General features: G+C 43.0%; 1 protein-coding gene across 1 annotated transcript in view; it reads left to right on the top strand.

Moving 5' to 3' along the window:
- Positions 1-25,599, top strand: part of LOC307126582 (NACHT, LRR and PYD domains-containing protein 3-like) — an 81,930-nt gene that overhangs the window by 40,516 nt on the left and 15,815 nt on the right. The window contains exon 8 of the mRNA XM_079817178.1: positions 12,850-13,002. Within this exon, the coding sequence (XP_079673304.1) occupies positions 12,850-13,002 (153 nt within the window). The remainder of the gene's footprint in view (positions 1-12,849; positions 13,003-25,599) is intronic.

Here is a 25,599-nt window from a genome sequence, read left to right as displayed (position 1 = left end):
ATATATATATATTTTATGTTAACCACTTATTTTTAAGTCTACAGTTTATCTCACTTATCATATCCACATATTTTTTATATTTTTATTTTATCTTATTTCCTATTTTTATCTTTACTTGATTTATTTATAATTCTACTTATGTTAATACTTTTTATTCTAATTTTATTCTATTTCTATTTTAATTTCTTGTAACTGTTATTTGCACTGTCCATGGAGCGGACCTGTTTACATTTCACTGCCAGTTGTATATTGTGTATATAACTGTGTATGTGACAAATAAAACTCTTGAATCTTGAATATTTATAAGTATTGGACCATGTTTCTTGATAGTGCACATTTGTAGTCCTCTTGAAAAACTGTAAGTGTCCAAACATTTTTCAGAATTAAAGTTTGGGAACATTCAGTTTATTTCCAATGGAACAAGAGCATTGTTGACATGGTGGTCCAGAACATCACCACTAGGCACAAAGGAAGAGGCCTGTGGAGACGTTGAGACAGGAGCTTGACAAACATGGATTCAACATTCATTTTTTTTCCTATTTTTCCCATGAGGCATGGCCAGCAAATATATATTCTGCAAAGTAGATGTATGTAATTCTCTTCCAGATGTAAATGAAAGGCGTAATCAATAATTCAGTGAATGCTATACATGGTGTATATACTATATATATATATATATATATATATATATATATATATATATATATATATATATATATATATATATATATATATATATATATATATATATATATATAGTATATACACCATGTATAGCATTCACTGAATTATTGATTACGCCTTTCATTTATATATTAATTTATATTCATTTATATATATATATATACATGCTGTATAATATATTAGGGGTGAAACAGTACACAAAACTGACAGTACAGCAGTTTTACAATTTTTTTTTATTTTATTCAACAGTGGTTTACTGAAAAAAATGTGTCTGTCCTTAAATAAATTCAATTATAATTAAAAGTTTTTAAAAGATAATGCTGTAAACTATATAGGGAGCCCTTACTTACGCATGGCTATAATATTAAAAGTTAACAACAGAGCCCATACTATTAGCCTAAATTCAGTTGCTATTTATTTTTTAGATATAATAATCAACACTCATAAGCTTCACATAAGGCAGTTTTTTGCATTAACTTCTAAATCTAATTATAAATAGTTTTTTTCTCCAATTCGTTGTTGAAATATAATCATTTATATTCATACACAGTGTCAGTCATTTTCATGACAGATTTATTTTAATACACATTAAATAATCCAGACATCACTAACAGGTTCAGTAGAATATAATGAATATATAGGCTGATATAGTGCATATATTAAGTGAAAGAGTTGATTTCTCTAGTGAACTAACAAATGTGGACACTGAATACTGAGGTAAATGTGATGCTACGTGACATTGTTTACAAGCTGTTTTATTGTCTTTCCGCGGTTGAAACACAGATTGAGCGAATACACGACATATGATACATTTCAGTAAGTTGTAATGTATCATCAACATACCTTAAGAGATGTTATTTTATGTTTATTCTTTAGGAAGAGATGATCGCGTTCACTCGCGCGCTGCCGCTTGAAGTTGAACTAATGCGTCTATACAGTACGTCACATTAAAGAGCATCAAACGGCATTGAATTTCATGGTAAAATGGACTGAATACTTAATATGTTTGTGTGGGAACTCGGATTGATGTGTGTTCCGCACTTAAAACAAGTCGACTGTTAACTGTTAAAGATTGCATTCAGAGCCGTTTGGTGCACCGAACCGAAAGCCCTGTACCGAAACGGTTCAATACGAATACGTGTACCGTTACACCCCTAATATACAGTATATATATATATATATATATATATATATATATATATATATATATATATATATATACAGTGGTTAAAGTGGGATTTGGCAGGTGGGGGAACCCTCAAATTTTGTGTAGGTGCAACAGGGAAAAATTACTCACAGTGGGACAACATATTGAGTATCGTGGTATAGCAATACTTTTTGGGACAACTTTTTGGTGTCACTGTGGCACCAAGTATCACAAAACTTATTTACTTTATTTTTTAAAGGGGTTGTGAAACACATTCTTTTGAAGGCTTGATTGTGTTTGTGGGGTGCACTGTAAAATGTGTTCATGCTTCGTTTGAAAAAAATTGCATTATTTTTCATATAGTTGACCTTTATTCTACACTGCTCTGTCCCTCCTTGTAAAAACGGTCTGATGGTTTCCGGGTTGTATGAAGCCAGTCCCTCAAAAATACGCAGTGGGCTCAGATTGGTTAGCTGGCCTAGTGTGTTGTGATTCGCTAACCGCCTAGTGCACGTTTGTGGGAAACGTCACACCCCTTACCTTTACCGGTAGACTGTGTTTTGGGTAGTATTAGAAACAGTGGCGTCAATAAAACCATACCAATTTGAGCCCGAATCGGACCCAGACAATTTTAGTGAAGATGATCAAGCAGAACCTGTTAAGTCCTCAAGAGTAAAGACTGCGGATCTATAGTGATCGCTACTGAATGGCACTGTTACTTTTGTATTTTTAGAACGATTATAGCCAAATATGTCGCAAGAACTATTAACCCAAAACGAACACTAAACATTGGCTTTACTATAGTAGCCAAATCAAACACAGAACCATGTTTAGCATACCTGTAGATAAATAAGCATGTAGATAAATAATACATAAAAGCTCTAACAAAGAATAATTTACACTAATGCCAAGTTCGCTGTTGAGATTTAAAAAAAGTTTCTAACGTTAAGTGTTTGTCGGATAACGTCAAGTATGAATGAGCATTTAACAAACTGGTTTGCAGAACAGCGTTGTCATCTGTGTATTTCCTTGCTACACCGTACAAATAACAATACGAACTATTACAGGAAAACACATCGATGAAAAATAAATCAGACTTAAAGGTTGTGGCCCGTAAACAGCTTCTGTTTGTAAATCCATCTTTCAGGACAAGCCGTTGTGCGAATCCTACATTGAACTCGCGAAGATTGTGGAAGCTTTCCTCCGTGAGATGTGCACCGCGCGCGTCGTGCATCCACACACTGGCAGTGTTTGTCTTGCGCAGCTGAACCGCGGCTCATGAATTGCAAATACAGACGAATATTGTCCATTATGTCATTTTCTGGTTTTCTCCTCCGACCTCTGTCTGGCTCGTGCTTTGATTTATGATGGGCAGCATATACACTTACCTAAAGGATTATTAGGAACTGTCATGGCACATTCATTTATTATATCTTGGCACCATCTTGTGGCGGTTTGGTGTAACAGCAAAAGGACATTGAGCTGTTTTCTTAGTGGTTGGTTTAGGTCATGTGGCTCTTAGGTTAGAGGTTAACTAGGAAATAACCGCAGTGTTCAAGATTCTTTCCATGCGGTTGGACAAGAGATCGCTTCTCTCTGTTTATTTTACGTTTTGTGCCTTGGAAAGGCTTTGCCTGTAAGTTATTACCCTTTTTCAGTATTATACAATGTATGTGCATATATATATATTTGTAATTCTTAAGTTTGAGTTTAAAAACGAACTATTCTACAGTGATGCTAATTTGTTAACAGCAATAACAGTATGCAGAGCTGTATGTAGCCTTTGATATACATGTTAAGAGAATATTGTAAACAATGGAAATTCATTTGTGTTTATTTTAAGAACATTTTGTAATAAGACATCTGTGGTCTTTTCATGTTTCAGTTTTACAAAAAAGAGAAAGAAGAGGAAAGAACATTACAGTAAAAATCTCAACTTTACTTCTGCGTCTGCCCCTTTTTCTGACTCCTGTTAGCTATCTGTCAGTGTTGCGTAGATGGAACACGCATCTAGGGCAGAATAGTAAAAAGGCAGCTGCACGGCGGGCACTTCAGTTCAAGGAAATCAAACTCGAACTCCACTCCTCTTTCATCATCACACTGTGCGCTACTAGTCTGCATTAGCAATTCATGATGGCGGAGAAAGCTACGGAGGCTGAGGAAACTACAGAGCGAAGCCAAGCATTAGAAACCAGATCTATAGCCTCTGCTTCAACTAACAGATCGAGAAGCTCAACGGCTAGCATTGCTGCGGCAAAAGCTTGCGCTAAGTTGGAAGCTGCACGGGCCAAGACTGAATTCCTTAAAAAAGAATCTGAAATCCTGATTGAAAAGGCTCAACTGAAAGTGACAGAGGCTCGCATGGAGGCGTCGCTATCAGTTCTAAAGCATGAGAGTGAAGTGGCAGCAGCCATCGCTGAGGCGAAAGTGTTGGAGGCAGCAGCAGAAAGTGAGCTCGGAGAAAGGATTTCTGATGTGAGGGAAGTTTCTGATCGCACTTGTGATTACGTCATGAACCAGTCTCGACTAGGATTGTCTCCTCCTGTTGAAGATGAATCATATCAACCACCTCTAAAGCCCATTGTTCATGTGTTGAGGTCTGAGTCACCCCCAAGACAGCATCGCTTTACAGCTTGTCACGTCAGGGATTCCTTCAATAAACCCGTTATTGGGAGTATGACACAGCAGCCTCAGAAGTCAGGGCAAACACCTTGCCATAAATCCCAAGTGCCACCATTCACGTCTTCGCCATATAAGACAACACCACAGCCATCGTTTAACAACGACACGAACGTGAGTGAGATCGCCAGGTACTTGGCTCGCAGAGAGCTTGTTAATTCAGGTCTCTTCAAATTTGATGATCGTCCTGAGAATTATTGGGCGTGGAAGTCATCATTTGTCAACGCTATTGAAGGTTTGCACCTGTCAGCGGTGGAGCAGTTAGACCTTCTATCAAAATGGTTAGGAGAACAATCTTCACATCATGTGCGAAGGATCAGAGCTGTGCATACAGGTAATCCTGACACAGGCTTAAGAAAGGCTTGGGAGCGTTTGGAAGATTGCTATGGCTCTCCAGAGATTATTGAGAAATCTCTCTTTGATAGGATCGATAGCTTTCCAAAGATCAGCGGCAAAGATGTGAAAAAGCTTCGGGAACTCGGAGATCTTCTTCAGGAAGTGGAATCAGTGAAACATGAAGGCTATCTACCCGGACTTACTTATCTTGACACCGCACGAGGTGTGGCCCCCATCGTAGATAAGCTACCATACAGTCTTCAGGAGAAGTGGATGGCTCAAGGTTCTCAGTATAAAACTTCACATCAAGTTGCTTTTCCTCCATTCTCGTTCTTCTGTGATTTCATCTGCAAAGAGGCTCGAACACGCAACGATCCAAGTTTTGCTCTGTCTTCAGGAATCCAAAGTGTTTTGAAACCGGAGCAGCCATTCAAGAGACAAGTGAAAAGCCCAGTCTACACTCACAAGACAGAAGTGTCATCAGGTGCTATGAGTCAGACACGCAGCTCAAACTGTGAGTTGGATGATGTGGATAAAACCTGCCCGATTCATAAGAAGCCCCATCCTCTCAAACGCTGCAGAGGCTTTAGGAGCAAACCTTTAGATGAGCGCAAGACATTCCTAAAGGAGAAAGGTGTTTGCTACAGGTGCTGTGCTACTACCACTCATCTGGCCAGGGACTGTAAAGCAGCTATTAAATGTAAGGAATGTGGCAGTGATGCTCATGTCGCAGCACTTCACCCAGGACCGCCACTTTCTACCTTACACGAGTATGGCGGGGAGGGAGAGATAGACACACCGCAACCGGTCACCTCCAAGTGTACCGAAGTCTGTGGTTATGGGAAAGGTTCACGGTCTTGTTCGAAGATTTGCCTGGCTAAGGTTTACCCAGAAGGCCACCCAGAGGAAGCAATCAAGCTTTATGTGATCCTGGATGATCAGAGCAATAGATCACTTGCTAGAACCAAGTTTTTTGACTTGCTGCGTATCAAAGGAGAGAGCTCAACATACACCCTACGTACCTGTGCAGGAGTGACAAAGACAGCAGGCAGAAGAGCCACAGGTTTCACTATAGAGTCTTTGGATGGAGAGATGAAGGTGAAATTGCCAACTTTGATCGAATGCAACAACATGCTGGATGACAGGGCCGAGATACCGACTCCTGATGCTGCACACTGGCACACTCACCTGAAGCACATCGCTCATAGCATTCCTCCTTTGGATCCAGAAGCCCAAATCCTACTTCTTTTGGGTCGTGACATCCTTCAGGTTCATAAAGTACGGGAGCAACGTAATGGGCCTAATAATGCACCCTATGCACAAAGACTAGACCTAGGATGGGTCGTAGTAGGAGATGTTTGCTTAGGAGCTGTACACAGGTCTGCAGAACTAAGTACTTACCGCACCCATGTACTTGATAATGGACGTCCTTCTCTACTTCCTCCATGTCCCAACAAATTCAGCGTCAAGGAGAAGTTTGATGCCAAGCCTCTGCCTGAGATCTCTCTAGCGTGTGACACCTTCATCTCTGATGACTACGCTATAGGGGATACCATCTTTGAGAGATCAAAGGATGATAACAAAGTAGGTTTGTCCATTGAAGACAGGCGCTTTCTGGACATCATGCACAAAGAGATGTTCATGGACGAGAGCAATAGTTGGGTTGCACCACTCCCATTCAGAACACCTCGCCAGCGACTTCCTAATAATAGAGCGCAGGTACTGACACGCCTAAACTCCCTTTTGCGCACACTGGAAAAGAAGCCTCAGATGAAGTCTCATTTTGTTACCTTCATGCAGAACATCTTTGATCGTGACCATGCCGAAGCAGCCCCTCCTCTTCGAGAAGGCCAGGAATGTTGGTATTTACCTATGTTTGGGGTGTACCATCCGCAGAAGCCCGGTCAGATCAGAGTTGTCTTCGACTCCAGCGCACAAACACAGGGCATCTCCTTGAACGATGTTCTTCTCTCTGGTCCAGATTTAAATAACAGCCTCTTGGGAGTCTTACTACGTTTCAGAAGGGAGCTGGTAGCTGTAACTGCAGACATCGAGCAGATGTTTCACAGCTTCATCGTGAAAGAGGAAGATAGAGACTTCCTTCGATTCCTTTGGTTCAAGGACAATAACACCAGGGAAAAGATCATCGAATACCGCATGAGGGTGCATGTGTTCGGAAATAGTCCATCTCCTGCTGTAGCCATTTATGGCCTCCGACGCGCAGCGGCTTATGGCATGGAGGAGTATGGTTCAGACGCCAAACACTTTGTAGAGAGAGAATTCTACGTCGATGACGGTCTTTTGTCAACACCCACAGCTGCAGAAGCAATCAACCTGTTGACACGAACAAAAGAAATGCTAGCTACTTCAAATTTGAGACTGCACAAGTTCGCTTCTAATAGCAAGGAAGTAATGGACGCATTCCCGACCGAAGATCATGCAAAGGGTTTCAAAGATCTGAACTTGGAAGTCGACCCTACGCCCATCCAACGTAGTCTCGGACTTAGCTGGGATGTGAAGAGGGACACATTCACTTTTCGTGTAACAGACATTAGGAAGCCCTTTACTCGCAGAGGGATACTTGCTACTGTCAACAGTCTCTTCGACCCTCTTGGGTTCGTTGCCCCTATCATCATTGAAGGGAAATTCCTGTTACGGGAACTCTCCGGTGAGGCTCTTGACTGGGACTCTCCTCTCCCTGAAGATAAGGAAGAAGTATGGAATGCGTGGAGGTTATCTCTGCAAGATCTTAAACAGCTTGAGATTCCCAGACCATATGTTCATACTACTCTCTCTACGGCTCTGAGAAAGGAACTCCACATTTTCTCAGATGCTTCTGTCAGAGCGATTGCAGCAGTGGCATATCTTCGTGTCATCAACAGTGAAGGAGCATGTCATACCGGGTTTGTCCTAGGGAAGACGAAGTTGGCTCCGCAAGCTGCTCATACCATTCCCAGGCTGGAACTAGGAGCTGCGGTTCTAGCTGCAGAGTTAGCAGAGACGATAATGAATGAGCTGGACTTTACTCTAGATGCTGTGGAATTTTACACAGATAGCAGAGTTATCCTGGGATACATTTTTAACCAGACAAGGCGTTTCTACGTATATGTAGCCAACAGAGTGCAGCGTATCCGCAAAGTGTCAAGCCCAACACAATGGCACTATGTCTCTACGAAGCATAACCCTGCAGACCACGGCACCCGCTCCGTTCCAGTAGCCCTGTTGAGCACCACCACCTGGCTTACAGGACCTGCCTTCCTGTCGCAAGTGGATCAGAATCCATCTGTGGAGGAAAAGGAATTCGACCTCATTGGGCCAGAGTTGGACACAGAGGTTCGTCCTCTCGCTACTACTCTATCCACTGACGATTCTTATCTCAAATGTCAAAGATTCGATCGATTCTCTTCTTGGAGGTCATTAATCGGAGCCATAGCTTCTCTCATACATGTCGCTCAGACTTACAAGTCGTCTGATGACAGAGAAAGATCCTGTAGATCGTGGCACTATTGTGCTAAGCCTCGTACAGCGAAAGAGTTGTCGCAAGCAGAGGAAGTTGTAATCAGAAGCGTTCAGAGGGAAGCCTACCAAGAAGAGCTTACCTGCATTGCTGAAAGTAACGACATCCCTAGGCACAGCGCTCTGAAAAAACTGGATCCTTACGTAGATAGTAGAGGACTTCTCAGGATAGGAGGTCGGCTTAAGAATGCAACTCTGGATCTCGAAGAGAAGTTTCCTTTGATCGTCCCAGGACGCAGTCATGCTGCAAAACTGCTTGTGAAGCATTACCATGAACGAGTCAAGCATCAGGGACGTGTGTTTACTGAATCTTCTATCCGCAATGCAGGGTACTGGATTATTGGTGTTAGGAAGCTTATAAACAGCACTCTACACAGGTGCATCATGTGCAACAAGCTTCGTGGAAAGGTAACTGAGCAGAAGATGGCAGACTTACCCATCGATCGCTTAAGCATGGAACCCCCCTTCACGTATGTTGGTCTGGATGTTTTTGGACCTTGGACAGTCGTCGCAAGGCGTACACGAGGAGGACAAGCTCAAAGTAAGAGATGGGCTGTTCTTTTCACCTGTATGAGCACTCGTGCCATACACGTTGAGCTGATTGACTGCATGGATTCATCTACCTTCATAAATGCCTTGAGAAGGTTTTTTGCTCTGCGAGGACCTGCTAAACAAATTCGTTCTGACTGTGGGACTAATTTTGTAGGAGCCTGTAAGGAGCTGGAAATTGTGTTAACAGATTCTCAAAAGCCTAGTGTGAAGAGGTACCTGAGTGGTGAAGGTTGTTCCTGGGTCTTCAATCCACCTCACGCATCCCACATGGGAGGAGCCTGGGAGCGGATGATAGGGGTCTCCAGGCGCATACTGGATTCCATGCTCCAACAGATCAGTCCTTCTTGCTTGACACATGAAGTGTTATCTACTCTGATGGCAGAGGTTACAGGAATTGTCAATTCAAGACCTCTTGTTCCTATATCAACAGACCCAGACTCACCTTTCTTGTTGACGCCAGCCATGCTTCTAACTCAAAAGAGTCATGCACTCGTCTCACCTCCAGGCGATTTCAAGGAGACCGACCTCCACAGACAGCAATGGAGAAGGGTGCAGCATCTTGCCAATGCTTTCTGGAGTAGATGGAGGCGAGAATACCTCGCAACACTTCAAAGTCGAAGTAAATGGCAAAAGGAACGACGAAATCTAAGAGAGGGCGATGTGGTCCTTCTCAAGGATGCTCAAGCCAAGCGCAACGAATGGCCTATGGCTCTTGTGACTAAGATTTTCGCCAGCAGTGATGGAAAAGTGAGAACAGTTGAACTAAGAGTTGCAAGGAATGGGACAATCAAGACATTCCTCAGACCTATAACGGAAACGGTCCTTCTCATGCAAACAGAGGACTGATACTTTGAGGGGTCTACTTGTGTGATCATTCCTTTATCTCAATTGGTTATAGTGGTATCCACCCAATACCAGGCGGGGAGTGTCATGGCACATTCATTTATTATATCTTGGCACCATCTTGTGGCGGTTTGGTGTAACAGCAAAAGGACATTGAGCTGTTTTCTTAGTGGTTGGTTTAGGTCATGTGGCTCTTAGGTTAGAGGTTAACTAGGAAATAACCGCAGTGTTCAAGATTCTTTCCATGCGGTTGGACAAGAGATCGCTTCTCTCTGTTTATTTTACGTTTTGTGCCTTGGAAAGGCTTTGCCTGTAAGTTATTACCCTTTTTCAGTATTATACAATGTATGTGCATATATATATATTTGTAATTCTTAAGTTTGAGTTTAAAAACGAACTATTCTACAGTGATGCTAATTTGTTAACAGCAATAACAGTATGCAGAGCTGTATGTAGCCTTTGATATACATGTTAAGAGAATATTGTAAACAATGGAAATTCATTTGTGTTTATTTTAAGAACATTTTGTAATAAGACATCTGTGGTCTTTTCATGTTTCAGTTTTACAAAAAAGAGAAAGAAGAGGAAAGAACATTACAGTAAAAATCTCAACTTTACTTCTGCGTCTGCCCCTTTTTCTGACTCCTGTTAGCTATCTGTCAGTGTTGCGTAGATGGAACACGCATCTAGGGCAGAATAGGAACACCTGTTCAATTTCTCATTAATGCAATTATCTAATCAACCAATCACATGGCAGTTGCTTCAATGCATTTATGGGTGTGGTCCTGGTCAAGACAATCTCCTGAACTCCAAACTGAATGTCAGAATGGGAAAGAAAGGTTATTTAAGCAATTTTGAGCATGGCATGGTTGTTGGTGCCAGACAGGCCGGTCTGAGTATTTCACAATCTGCTCAGTTACTGGGATTTTCGAGCACAACCATTTCTAGGGTTTACAAAGAATGGTGTGAAAAGGGAAAAACATCCAGTATGCGGCAGTCCTGTGGGCGAAAATGCCTTGTTGATGCTAGAGGTCAGAGGAGAATGGGCCGACTGATTAAAGCTGATAGAAGAGCAACTTTGACTGAAATAACCACTCGTTATAACCGAGGTATGCAGCAAAACATTTGTGAAGCCACAACACGCACAACCTTGAGGCAGATGGGCTACAACAGCAGAAGACCCCACCGGGTACCACTCATCTCCACTACAAATAGGAAAAAGAGGCTACAATTTGCACTAGCTCACCAAAATTGGACAGTTGAATACTGGAAAAATGTTGCCTGGTCTGATGAGTCTCGATTTCTGTTGAGACATTCAGATGGTAGAGTCAGAATTTGGCGTAAACAGAATGAGAACATGGATCAATCATGCCTTGTTACCACTGTGCAGGCTGGTGGTGATGTAGTGGTGTGGGGGATGTTTTCTTGGCACACTTTAGGCACCTTAGTGCCAATTGGGCATCGTTTAAATGCCACGGCCTACCTGAGGATTGTTTCTGACCATGTCCATACCTTTATGACCACCATGTACCCATCCTCTGATGGCTACTTCAAGCAGGATAATGCACCATGTCACAAAGCTCGAATCATTTCAAATTGGTTTCTTGAACATGACAATGAGTTCACTGAACTAAAATGGCCCCCACAGTCACCAGATCTCAACCCAATAGAGCATCTTTGGGATGTGGTGGAACGGGAACTTCATGCCCTATATGCATCCCACAAATCTCCATCAACTGCAAGATGCTATCCTATCAATATGGGCCAACATTTCTAAAGAATGCTTTCAGCACCTTGTTGAATCAATGCCACGTAGAATTAAGGCAGTTCTGAAGGCAAAAGGGGGTCAAACACAGTATTAGTATGGTGTTCCTAATAATCCTTTAGGTGAGTGTATCTGTTGCAAACGCGACCTGTTCCCCTCTGTCTCATACACACATGCATATAACATGGTGTATGTTAAACGCTCTGCAACACACCCCCGTCCCTAGGAAGGCTGAACAAAGTGGACCTGCAATCCGGATGAAAATAACAGCGTTTCGTCGGCATTGCGGCAACAACACTCCAGCCTACTAACTATACCACAACAACAACGCTTCCCCACAGCAATAAAAAATCACCCCCCCCCCCCTTATTTAATATTCTCAGAGGAGGGGTTTATGTAAATATTGGGGTTGGTGATGTCAGAGACCCTGGAGGAATGTCTGTAGTCCCTACTGGCCGTTTGCTGTAGTTCTTAGAGAATTGATTTCTTTAAAAGCAAATATCTCCCTTTGCTTTAAACTTTGAACGTTGTAACTTTGCAGATGTTGTTTATGCTCAAGCAGCAACATTACACGCTAGCTAAAGTTAGAAAAGTGAAATCGTGTTTTACCACCCTTTAATGGTTTTATTTTGGTCCATCTACATCTACACTGATATGATGATGATACTATGTTAAAATAATATGCAACACAACCTTGTTTTTCACAATGTAAATTCAAACATAAAATTGGGAAATATAAAAATGATTAAGTCCCAAATTAAGAACACGTAAGGCCCTGGGGCTATAACAAACCCTTGTTTAGCCAAACCCACCAAATCTTGGTGCCACAACGTTTTCTACCACAGAAGTAATTAGTTTTTTTTATTTTATAAAAACAAAATCGTCAAAGCACAGAGATACAATGAGTATATACTATCTGAATATTCAATTTTAATATTATTGCACCACTGTTGTCTGTGTGGGATCAAATGCCTTATTTACTTTTCATTTAAATGCAAGATATAATGTCCAATGTTTTTAGATGAATATTTGTTTGTTCCTGATAATGATAATTGACCACAAAAATATATTTTATGAAATGACAGTGAGATCAATTAAAAATGGCTCTTCAAGTTTCGACCCCTGGTGTCTAGTGACAATGTAGAAATAGTTTGTTCCTGTTCTTAAGTATATTTCTACTTTACTGGAGTATAAATGTTTCTGTTGACTTCTCTTTTGTTACTTTTGTGACTAAACCTACAGAAAATAACAGCTACTACCCATATGACTGTTAGTGAAGTCTGACTGCCAAATTAATGTGATGTGGACTTGCTGTGTGTGTTTGTAGGTTGTCGGGCTGTATGGTGACAGAGGAAGGCTGTCGTTATATGTCTTCAGCTCTGAGGTCAAACCCATCACACCTGAGAGAGCTGGATCTGAGCTACAATCACCCAGGAGACTCAGTTGATACTCTCAACCACTGCAGGCTGGACAAACTCAAGTATGTTAAGCAGGAAGAGTTTATAAGTGAATAAGTTCTACTATGTTGTAGTGTACTTCCATAACTCACTGAAATCTAATAAACATTTATACATTTATTTCTAATACATACAATAATGCTGTGTTTTGGGAGATACAAAGTATTTTTTACCTACACCATTAGCTTGCATATGAAATATTACATTTTTATGAAAGAAAAAAAACACCTTAATGATGATCTAAATTAAATATGAGTTGTCTCTGGATATTGATCTGCCATCTGCTGGTTAGATGTTTTTTTACAGATTATATAGTTTTAGAAAGAAAGTGTAATTACCATATCTCTCCAGCAGAGGCCCCATAGAGATCCATTCATTTTTCTGGATGTGGCCAACAAAAAGTGTGGTGTGTGTGTGTGTGTGTGTGTGAGAGAGAGAGAGAGAGAGAGAGAGAGAGAATGTGTTGTGAGTGTGTTGTTTTAAAAAATGTATGTGTGTGTGTGTGTGTGTGTGTGTGTGTGTGTGTGTGTGTGTGTGTGTGTGTGTGTGTGTGTGTGTGTGTGTGTGTGTGTGTGTGTGTGTGTGTGTGTGTGTGTGTGTGTGTGTGTGTGTGCGTGCATGCATACGTGTGTGTGATCAACCCTCTACAATGCGAGTAAAACACTTGCATATGTGAGTAAATCGTCACTCTGGGCGATTAAATAATATCTATCATTAGCCATTGGCTAATAAATTCTCAGATTTTACTCGCCAGTGTGTGTGTGATGCTAAGAATAAGTTTAGCATAAATATATTTTTACTCGCTGGACACTCTGAATGAGCGCTTGAGAGTTTCGCTCTTGTCAAGCGATCTATACGATTTCAAATCAGCTCATCTGACATAACGTATACTCTAGTGTGAAGAACTCAGTTGCTTTGCTGAGCACGTTTCTCACACACACGCGCTCGAGAGAGAGAGAGCGAGAGTCTTACATACCACGCAAAATCGACACGCTACATGTTAACAATATTCTTTGTTGTATTTTCCAGTTAAAATAACGGAGTTCATTTGGAATTATTCAGCTTTTAAGAACAAGCAGAAGATATGCAGTTTTTTCCAGTAGTGGGCGGAACTAATGCACAGACAGCAATCTCTCATAACACTTAAGAACATGGTACAAGTATTAGTGATCTACACAATCAAAGGCCTTCTCTTGGTCTAAGGAAACAATACCAAAATCAACATTGTACACCTTAGTATATTTTAAAATATCCCTCATTAAAAATAAATTGTCATAATTAGATCTTAGCATAGTATGGGGTGAATTCAGGTTGATTGGGACACTTTTTTTCCAAGTCATTTCAATGGCAAAAACTGTCAGAATCATTTGATTTTGTAAACTATCACACACACAGTACTTAAATATAGCTTATATCTCTATAGCTGGCTATCAAAGTGCAAAATGGCTACAAATTTAACATCAGAGCAAGAACAAAATGTATGCAGCTTACAGTAAATGAAATCCTCAGGAGTCAGGATTAGTCTAAAGATGCAGGTTAAACTCACAGCACGGGCAGTGATGGAGCTCGCAGCATCTCAACAGAACCGCCAGTCATGAGGTGCTCACGTGAACAGTGCGCTTTGCTTTCTTTTAGTTTCAAATTGTTTCGTAATCGTTTAAAAGATGACATTTCAAGCTTTCTATACACACATTTCTCATGTCTGTGAGAAGTAGTCTATACGCTGAGTTTTGGATTATTTATGAGACGCGCTCCAGTTCATGTGCAACGCAAGTGATCGCTCCTGCACCTTCATGTCATGATTATTGTCTGCTATAGTCTATTTGCTTCTTATTTAACAAATCCGGGCAATTGGTAGATGAAATATCGATTAAAATTACGATACAATTTATACAAATCGAAATTCACTTTAAAGAAAGGCTTTCTACAAAACAAAACTTAAGTGGTCAAAATCATTTCTGACCCTATGTCTTTGACATATATTACGCATTTTTGCACTTTTAATTATCAATATAGCCTAGATGACATTTAAAAATAGCATTATAATATTTAAACATAAATATGAAACAATATACATTGTTTAATGGCTACAACAGGTAGCCTATAGTAGGCTACAGTACAGATAAATGTCATGTCTGAGCGGGATTTGAGCGAACGTTGTTTTACCGTGAGCTTACACCGTTTTAAAAGTAACTGAGCTACTGAAAAATGTAGTTAAGCGCTAGTGTCGCAACTTGTATCTCGCCACTGCCCAACACTGGCTGTATGGCAGTGCACTTGATTTGAGACTTGGATGACTCGTGGTCTTTTATTGCCTCTAATTTAAGGTTAGTTGTTCCTCTAACGAACAAATTGTTGGTATTTTCTGACGATGCGTAGGTTCGACAGTAGCCGCGTTTACATTAGCCTACAGATTTGCGCAAAACTTTATATTTTCTAAATGTCAATAAACTATTGCGAAATGACGGTGTTTCCATTAACCGATGTTATGTGACTAAAACTTATTTTTTTTCCTCTTGTGATAAGTCATTCCAAAAATGATGCCACGTCTGTTGGTTTGTATATCCCAGCCACCGCACCAGACATTATTACTAATGGAAGGAGATATAGGCGTGTTATTCAAGCATTAATTCAAATTAAAAGAGCAAAATGTTTGAATCTGCATGATGGTAACTGGTGTTTTTTTTACCATTTCGTTATTTTGGCTTGGAATTTAGTTTGTTGGAAATATGAACTGTATTTAGAAATGCTTTTCAAATTAAAAACTTTGCGTTTAATAAACAAAATACATTTTTTAAATGAAGACAGCGTTTGGAGTGGAGTGCAAAATAATCGGTCCCCTCAGTCCACGGCCTTTGTTGTTATTGTGAGTGTACACAAATAAAAGTAGACAGTTTATAATTATGTCTTGCACTTATCTGTAATATTCCACTGTCATAAAGGAAAAAATCCATCAGAACGTGCCGGCACCTTCGTCAGACAGAGGGTTAAATAAACCATAGCCTATTTAGTTTCATAGTTAGGCTGTTTAAATGTTAGCCTATAATATTATTATTTTAATTTCATATTGATTAGGCGTATGAAAAGTCCCTCTTAATACCGGGGATATGTTGCCACATTTTTTTAACCGATAATTTTCCTTTAGTCTGTATCAGCTCAGCGCTGAAAACCAATCAAATGAGTTACTCAACAAAAGTGCATTATTGTTACTAGCAACAGCATTCTTTGACAAAAGCTATCCAATCCGTTACAAGTAATGTTTTAAGTAGTAACCAATAAAAATATGTTTTTCAATTCAACCCACCCGCCACTGTGGCTGGTATACAAGGCAAAGTCACCCGCCACTTTGAAAAAGTACCCGCCATTGGCTGGTTGAAGGTTCATGCTTAACATTTCCTGTACAGTTATGCACATACAGAAACATATTTTGTATTAAGTCAATTATTCGTGTGGGCCGTGTGCAGTAGAAACACCCATCCTAACTTCTATACATCACTGTATATCCTGCGGGACAAACTCACGTCTGAAGTATTAGTTCATGAGTTAATTTACATACAGTATTTTTGTTTAATACTATTTTATTATTTTAAAATATAATAGTGTTATCACATTTTATTTATTATATTACCCGTTACTGCCAGGGATGGGCTTGATTAATCGACGATCGATAATTGATCGTTAAGAATTTCGTAGATCACGTTAATTAAACACCACACTCGGTTTTCTGTGATCTTCCGTTTAGATTTCAGAAGAATAATCATGAAGAGGTCCCGGCGAAGTGTGGCGTGGGCCATTTTGATTCAGATCAGGTCAACATACTTATATTTCTCAGCAATAATCAGTCGCCTGGTGCAGAAGTTGTGTTCGAGTTACTAAAGTTAGTTATTTTTCACAAGGCTTTAAGTAGCCCAATTTGTTAAGTTAGCCTAATTGTTAGGAAGGCTATTATCTGGCCCTTTCTTCTGGCTCGGATAGTTTTGAGTTACATTTTGACAAAACCTGTCAGATCTAAGCATTATTATGTTTTTTGTTTAAGTTATTCTTTGTTATTATTATTATTTTGGAGCAAATGCGGTCTCTGTGTAAGACCGCCGGCTCGCTGCTGCAGGTTCTGCTGCTTTAGAGAACCGCAGACATGTTGGGTTTGCCTCACTGAACGCAGTTTAACTGTCGGCCACAAGTTGATCTCGTAATAAAGGTCTCATCGAGGAAAAACACGCTGGATTTTTGTATTCATTGCTGATTAATCGATAGGCGATCGTTAATTCTCCCGATCGACTAAGAAAATGTAATCAAATGCCCATCCCTAGTTACCACTGTGCCCTGAAGAAACAACAACAACATCATTTTATAAGTCTTAGGGCGTTTTCACACCTGAAAGTCCGCACCAATGTCCGAACCGAAGTTCATGTTTTGATACTTTTTATACATTCGGTTAGTTTTGTTTTGGTTTCACATTGCAATTATGCGAGCGCACTAAAGAACTTTACATGACGTACTTGCGTCCACTCATCATCATCAGTGTGGGCTGCATCTGGACATTGATTGGTTTGTAAACGGACGTGCGTCTGACGTCAGCGTCTTTGACAAGAGTGAATGAACGGACGCATATCGTTGCCACTATTGAACAGTGCTGTTACAAGTAGACAGGAGGCAGACACATATGTTACCAGGAATGGTAGTTTATTGACCACAGTAGAGCATGGGAAGTGGAGCAGGTGAGTAAACCGGTTGATGGTAGATAGGAAGGTGATATGAGAGAGAGAGTTACTGTCTTTAGTATCGAAGGTGGAATGACGCTGGAGCCTGGAGGTTTCTGGAGACTGGAGATCGCTGGAGACTGGAGATCGCTGGAGGACAGAGGGACGGACAGGAACACACCCACACAGCAGACAGGAAACACGGAAGGAGGGATACATGCTGGAGACAGGTAGTATCGCTGGTAGAGTCCTTGAGGTAAGCATAGGTAGCAGTATATGCGAACGAGACCGGACGTGGAGTGCTGTGTGCGTGTGCTTCTTGTAGTGCTGGTGATGAGTGCCATGATGAGGTGCAGGTGATAGTGATCAGAACTCTGGGGATGGAGTGCGCTGTGATTGGTGGAGGGTGGAACCTGACGTGTCTGTGACAGTACCCCCCCCTCCACGGCCCGCTCCAGAGGGCAGAGAACCCCGACGCCGTGGTGGTCGTCCTCTAACCCGCGGAGCTGGCTTCTCAGGATGACTGTCGTGGAATGTCTGGAGTAACATGGGATCTAAAATGTCGTTCCTTGGGACCCAGGAGCGTTCCTCGGGACCATATCCTTCCCAATCCACAAGATATTCCAGCTGACCACCACGACCTCAGATCTCATTGACCTTGTAGGCCGTACCGTCCTCCAGGATGAGTGGAAGGGGGGGTTCGGCGGGAACTACGTCAGGTCCTGTGGGGGAAACAGAGGGATGGTGAGCTTTGAGTAGTGACACATGGAAAGTGGGATGTATACGATACCCTTGTGGAAGACGGAGTTGATATGTGACCGGGTTGACCTGCTTGGTGATGGGGAACGGGCCAATGAACCTGGGACTCAGCTTTTTGCAAGGCAGACGCATTCTGATGTCTCGGGTAGAAAGCCACACCAGTTGACCAGGCTGAAAGACGGGGGTGTCAGAACGCCAAAGATCCGCGACCATCCTGCGTCTGCGCAGGGCCCGTTGCAGCTGATGGTGAGCTGAGTCCCAGACCCTCTCGCTCTCTCGGAACCAGTAGTCCACAGCAGGAACGTCGGAGGGTTCCCCATCCCAGGGGAACAGTGGAGGTTGGAAACCGAGTACGCATTGGAATGGGGTGAGTCCTGTAGTTGACTGCTTCAGGGAGTTTTGGGCGTACTCGGCCCAACCTAGGAACTGGTTCCAAGAGTCCTGGTGGTCATGACAGAAGGTACGTAGGAAGCGACCAATTTCCTGAACCTTCCTTTCCGTCTGCCCGTTTGACTGTGGATGATACCCCGACGTCAGGCTAACGGCCACACCTAGGAGTGAGAAGCACGATCTCCATACTCTGGAAATGAACTGGGGACCTCGATCGGATACTATGTCTTCAGGTACTCCGAAGTATCTAAAAACTTGATTGAAGAGTGTTTCGGCTGTTTCCATGGCAGTAGGCAGACCTGGGAGTGGGATCAGACGACATGATTTGGAGAAGCGATCTACTACCACTAGGATGGTGGTATTACCGTCTGAGACCGGCAGGTCAGTGATGAAATCTACTCCTAGGTGTGACCATGGGCGTTCTGGAACGGGCAGAGGAAGGAGCTTACCAGCTGGAAGATGACGTGGAGATTTGGAAATGGCACACTCCCTACAGCCCTGCACGTACCTTCTGACATCCTTTGCCATCCCTGGCCACCAGAAGCGTTCTTTTAGCAACGAGAGGGTTTCATTGACCCCCAGGTGACCAGTACCGAGTGACGTGTGAGCCGAGTGAATGGTGGGAGTGCGTCGTGTCCGAGTGAGGTATAGCAAGCCAGGTGGACAACCCGGCAGAGAGTTCGTGGAGGCATTGGAGGAGGGAATGGTTTCTTCGGACCAGGTAATAGGACTTACTATGAGGGAGCTTGGAATAATGGGTTCTGGTTCTTCGATCTGTTCGTCAGGGGCATGAAGACGGGATAGAGCATCAGCCTTAAGATTCTTGGTACCAGGACGGTAGGAGATGGTGTAGTTGAAACGGGAGAAGAACATGGCCCACCGGGCTTGTCTGGGGTTTAATCTCTTGGCTGATCGAAGATATTCAAGGTTTTTATGATCTGTTAGCACCAGGAACGCATGTTTGGCTCCCTCCAACCAATGCCTCCATTCCTCTAAGGCAAGCTTGACTGCGAGAAGTTCCCTGTCACCGATGGAGTAGTTGACCACCGCCGGGCTGAGCTTGCGGGAGAAGAAGGCGCATGGATGGAGTCTACTTGGCGTCCCCTGCTGCTGCGACACTCCGGTTGTGGAGGCGTCCACCTCCACGACAAAGGGCTTTTCCGGGCCTGGATGGACTAGGAGGGGAGCGGTGGTGAAGGCTTTCTTGAGGTGGCAGAAGGCGTTGGTGGCTGCCGGGGTCCAGGACAGAGACTTGGGTTTGTTGCGTAACATACTGGTGAGTGGATGAGTGATGGAGCTGTAACCTTTGATGAATCGTCGATAGAAATTGGAGAAACCTAGGAAGCGCTGGAGTTCTTTTATAGTGGTGGGTTCTGGCCAGGTGGTGATGGATTCCACCTTCCTCTCGTCCATCCGGATGCCACTGTGATCGATGTGGTATCCCAGGAAGGAAACTGAAGTTTGGTGGAAAGAACAGTTTTCGGCCTTGAGGAATAGATGGAACTGACGTAGACGGTTGAGGACCTCCGCAACGTGTTGGCGATGTTCGGCCTGGCTCCGGGAGTAGATGAGGATGTCGTCGATGTAGACTAGGACGAATCGATGGAGAAACTCCGGGAGCACTTCATGGATGAAATCCTGGAATACGGAGGGGGCGTTTACCAATCCATACGGCATGACGAGGTATTCATAGTGTCCAGTAGGGGTAATAAAGGCAGTCTTCCACTCGTCCCCCTCACGTATCCGGATGAGGTTGTACGCGCTGCGGAGGTCCAACTTGGTGAACACAGTGGCACCACGGAGATGTTCGAGGGCTGCTGGGACGAGAGGAAGGGGATACCGGAACTTAACTGTTATCTTGTTGAGGGAACGATAGTCGATGCATGGCCGCAAGCCTCCGTCCTTCTTTGCCACGAAGAAGAAGCTGGATGCAGCAGGGGAAGTAGACGGCCTGATGTAACCTTGGACGAGGGCTTCCTGGATGTATTCCTCCATGGCCTTCTCCTCCGGGATGGATAGTGGGTATATCTTACCCCTTGGTACTGGTTCACCCGGAAGCAGGTCGATGGCACAGTCCCATGGCCGGTGTGGAGGCAGCTTGGAAGCCCGTTGCGGGCAGAAGACATCGCTGAAGGGGGTGTAACACTTGGGAACATCGACGGAGCGTTGTTCAACTGGACTTTCGATGGATGTGGCACAGAGAGTCAGATCAGGCAGAGATGAGGATGGAAGAGGAAGCTCAGTCAGACATTGTGAGAAGCAAGTGTCGCCCCACTTCAGGATTTCGCCCGTTTTCCAAGAGATGGTAGGATTGTGCTGCTCCAAACAGGGGCGCCCCAGAACCACGTCAGCGGTCGAATCCTCCAGAACCAGCATGTGAGCCTCTTCCCGATGAAGAAGCCCGACCTGAAGAGTGACTGGTCCAGCCACGGTACGGACGTGCTTGCGACTGAGGGGTCTTCCGGTTATTGAGCTGATCCTGTAGGTGGTCGGAGACGGAGTGGTCTTGAGGCGTAACTGGCGGCAGATGGCACCGGACAGGAAGTTGCCGGCTGACCCCGAGTCGAGGAGCGCGACCACTGAAAGGGAGACATTAGCGGCAGTAAGGGTGACGACAGTGGTGAGTGGTTTAATTTTATGATCAGCAGGAATAATGGCACTCACCATGGGTCGCGGAGGTCGTGTGGGGCATGCAGCTATGACATGCCCAGGCTCACCACAATACAAACAGAGACGTAGGGTCAGCCGACGGCGGCGTTCTTCAGGGGTTAGTCGGGAGTTCTCTAACTCCATGGGTTCGTGGGCTGGTTCTGGGGTGCTGACGGGCTCGGATCGGCGGAAGGGCACGTTGAAGGGATACTGGTCCTGGTGCTCTTGGATGCACGCCTGCATGCGAGTGGCACAGCGAATGGAATGCTGGATGAACTTCTCAAGGCCGATGGAGTCCTCGCATGCAGCGAGATGCAGCCGTACCCGAGGTTCCAATCCTTGCCGAAAAGTAGTTATCAGCGCCTGTTCATTCCATCCGCTGACTGCTGCAAGCGTTCTGAATTGCAAAGCATAATCGTAAATAGACATGGATCCCTGTTTTAAATTGTAAAGTTTCTCACCAGCTGACGAATCTGTGATAGGCTTCCCAAACACCTCCCGGAAGTGGGAAATGAACGCTGAGTATGACTGCGTTACCGCGCCTTGTTGTGACCAGATGGAATCGGCCCACATTAATGCATTGCCGCAGAGCTGAGATATAATGAAGGCGATCTTTGAAGTGTCGCTCGGGTACAAGTGCGGCTGCATCTCCAGGACCAGTGTGCATTGCAGCAGGAAGCCGCTGCAATTCTCCGCCGATCCTGAGTAGGGCGCCGGTTTGGCCATGGGACTAGCATACGGAGGTAGTGAAGGAGGGTTGTTGACAGATGGGTTGGTGTTCGCTGGTGCAGGTGAATGAACAGTAACTGGAGTGGGTTGTGGAGGAAATGTGCGCCGAAGCGCATCTACCAATTCCTGGAAGGGATCCGGTTGGCTCATACTGGGTCTCGGTTGGGGTCCGGTCTTCTGTTACAAGTAGACAGGAGGCAGACACAGATGTTAACAGGAATGGTAGTTTATTGACCACAGTAGAGCATGGGAAGTGGAGCAGGTGAGTAAACCGGTTGATGGTAGATAGGAAGGTGATATGAGAGAGAGAGTTACTGTCTTTAGTATCGAAGGTGGAATGACGCTGGAGCCTGGAGGTTTCTGGAGACTGGAGATCGCTGGAGGACAGAGGGACGGACAGGAACACACCCACACAGCAGACAGGAAACACGGAAGGAGGGATACATGCTGGAGACAGGTAGTATCGCTGGTAGAGTCCTTGAGGTAAGCATAGGTAGCAGTATATGCGAACGAGACCGGACGTGGAGTGCTGTGTGCGTGTGCTTCTTGTAGTGCTGGTGATGAGTGCCATGATGAGGTGCAGGTGATAGTGATCAGTACTCTGGGGATGGAGTGCGCTGTGATTGGTGGAGGGTGGAACCTGACGTGTCTGTGACAAGTGCGCATTGCTTGACTATTTTCTTTTCGTCACGTTTAAAAGTGGACATTTCAAGCTTTATATACACATATTTCTCATGTTTGTGAGACGAGTATCTGCTGACTTTCGGTTTATTTGAGATGCGCTCCAGTTCATGTGCAAAGCATGTGATCGCTCCCGCCATTATTGTCTGCTATAGACTATTTGCTTCTTATTTATTAAATCCAGGCAATTATCTGATTAAACGTTGATTAAAATTAAGATACAATTAATACAAAACGAAATTCCCATTAAAGAAATGCTTTCTAAGCAAAATCATACAAAATTTTGTTCAAAATTATTTCTGACTTTCTGTCTTCTGACATATTGCGCATATTTTCACTTTTCATAATCAATGTAGCCTAGATTTAATTTTAAAATAACGTTATAATATTTAAACATGAACTGGAACTTCCTGTAAATGGTCTGAAAGTACGAACCATACAGAAAATGCTTTCACACTAGAGACAAACCGAACCTTTGTTCAGTTTGATCCGGACCGAGACTACCTCTTTTCGTCAGACCAAATTTCGTCAGTTTGGTCCGGACCGTGGTACGGGGAAGGTTTCACACCTGCAATTTTGATTCGGACCAAACTGAAAAGTCTGAAAATACGGACCAAACAAGGTAGGTGTGAAAGCGCCCTAAAAGGGATAGTTCACCCAAAAATGAAAATTAGCCCATGATTTACTTTCCCTCAAGTCATCCGAGGTGTAAATGACTTTCTTCTTTCAGACGAACACAATCTGAGTTATATTAAAGATGTTCTGGCTAATCCAAGTATTATAATGGCAGTAATAGTTGCTCTGTTGTTGAAGTCCATAAAAACTGCACCTGTCCGTCAAATAATATGTAAGGATTATTCACTTCAATTTGATAAAAATGTACTATTACAGTTTTTTATTTGCTTTGGTTGTTTTCAAAGGTGTATATTGTTTGTGTATATAAAAGTTGTATATTTTCAAACTAGCAAAACAGATCATCAAAGGTGCACTATTTTCCTTTTTTGTTGCTAGAGTGTTCTGGGTGGTTGCTAGGGTGTCCTGAGTGGTTGCTAGTTGGTTGCTAAGGTGCTATGGGTGGTTGCTAGGCTGTTGCTAAGGTGTTCTGGGCTGTTGCCAGTTGGTTACTAAGGTATTCTGGGCGGTTGCTAGGGTGTCCTGGGTGGTTGCTAACGTATAACGCTAATGATTTTTCCGCATTTATCTTATTGTGCTACAAGCTGGTCTCAAGCAAGTGTAACAACATTGAAGCCATTATATATTCTCTATAAACAAACTGAAAGTTTTAAATAAAAAAAACAAGGAGTTATCATCACTGCCTTATCATCAGACATTATAAATGATTGACGTTTGATAGTTTTTTTATTCTTTGCAGATATGTGTTTGATGTATAAATTAATTCCTGATCTTGCGCCACCACCTCTTAAACATTGTATGACTTTCTGTAAAGACAACCTTAGGGAAACCAGGGCATCCGTTAGAGGCGATTGTTCAGTTAAATTTAAGAAAACTACCTTTGGACAATCAGCGTTCTCATATAGAGCAGCAGAAAGATGGAACTCATTGCCTGTTCATATTAGAGAGTGTACATCATTTAGTACTTTTAAAACAGAACTAAAACCATGGTTTAAGAAAAAGCAATCATCTGATCATTATTTTTTTTTTATTTTTTTGTGTATGTATGTATGTGTATATATATGTGTATATGTATGTATATATGTGTGTGTGTATGTATATATATATATGTATATGTGTATTTTTTTATTTTTTATTTATGTGATTTAACATTTGTGATGATATATGATATTGTTATTTGTGTATTTACTCCTTTTTTCCCCTCTCTCTTGGATTGTAATTGAATGCTGTAATTGTATTGAACATCATCCTGCCCAGGGACCACAGATGCAAATGAGCTATTTAGCTAACTCTGGCACAAAATTTGTGTTGTGCATGGTCCCTGTTAAATAAATAAATAAACTACACTAAACTAAACTATTCTGGGTTGTTGCTAGGGCATTTCTAAGGTGTTCTGGGTGGTTGCTATGGTATTGCTAGACGGTTGTGTGGGTATTCTGGGCAGTTGCTGGTTGGTTACTAAGGTATTCTGGGTGGTTGCTATGGGGTCCTGGGTGGTTGCTAGGGTGTTGCCAATGTGCTCTGGGTGGATTCTAGGGCATTGCTAGGCAGTTGCTAGGGTATTCTGGATGGTTGCTAGGCAGTTGGTAGGGTGTTCTGAACAGTTGCTAGTTGGTTACTAAGGTATTCTGGGTTATTGCTAGGGTGTTCTGAGTGATTACTAGGCAGTTGCTAAGGTATTCCGGGTGGTTCCTAGGGCATTGCTAGGGTATTGTGGGTGGTTTATAGGGTGTTCTGGGCAGTTACTAGTTGGTTACTAAGGTATTCTGGGTGGGTGCTAGGTGGTTGCTAGGGTGCTCTGGGTGGTTGTTAGGGCATTGCTAGGCAGTTGCTATGGTATTCTTAGTGGTTGCTAGGCAGTTGCTAGATGTTCTGGACAGTTGCTAGGGTGTTCTGGGTGGTTGCTGAGGTATTCTGGGCTGTTGCTTGGGAGTTCTGGGGGGTTACTAGGCGGTTGCTAAGGTATTCTGGGTGGTTGCTAGGGTGTTGCTAGCATGTTCTGGGTGGTTGCTATGGTGTTACTAGATGGTTGCTAGGGTATTCTAGGTGGTTGCTAAAGTATTCTGGGGGGGTTGCTAG

Source organism: Gobio gobio (genome assembly GCF_949357685.1).
Source record: "Gobio gobio genome assembly, chromosome: 5".
NCBI lineage: Eukaryota > Metazoa > Chordata > Actinopteri > Cypriniformes > Gobionidae > Gobio > Gobio gobio.
Note: the sequence above shows the minus strand (reverse complement) of the source record. Positions and strands in the feature narration are given on the sequence as shown.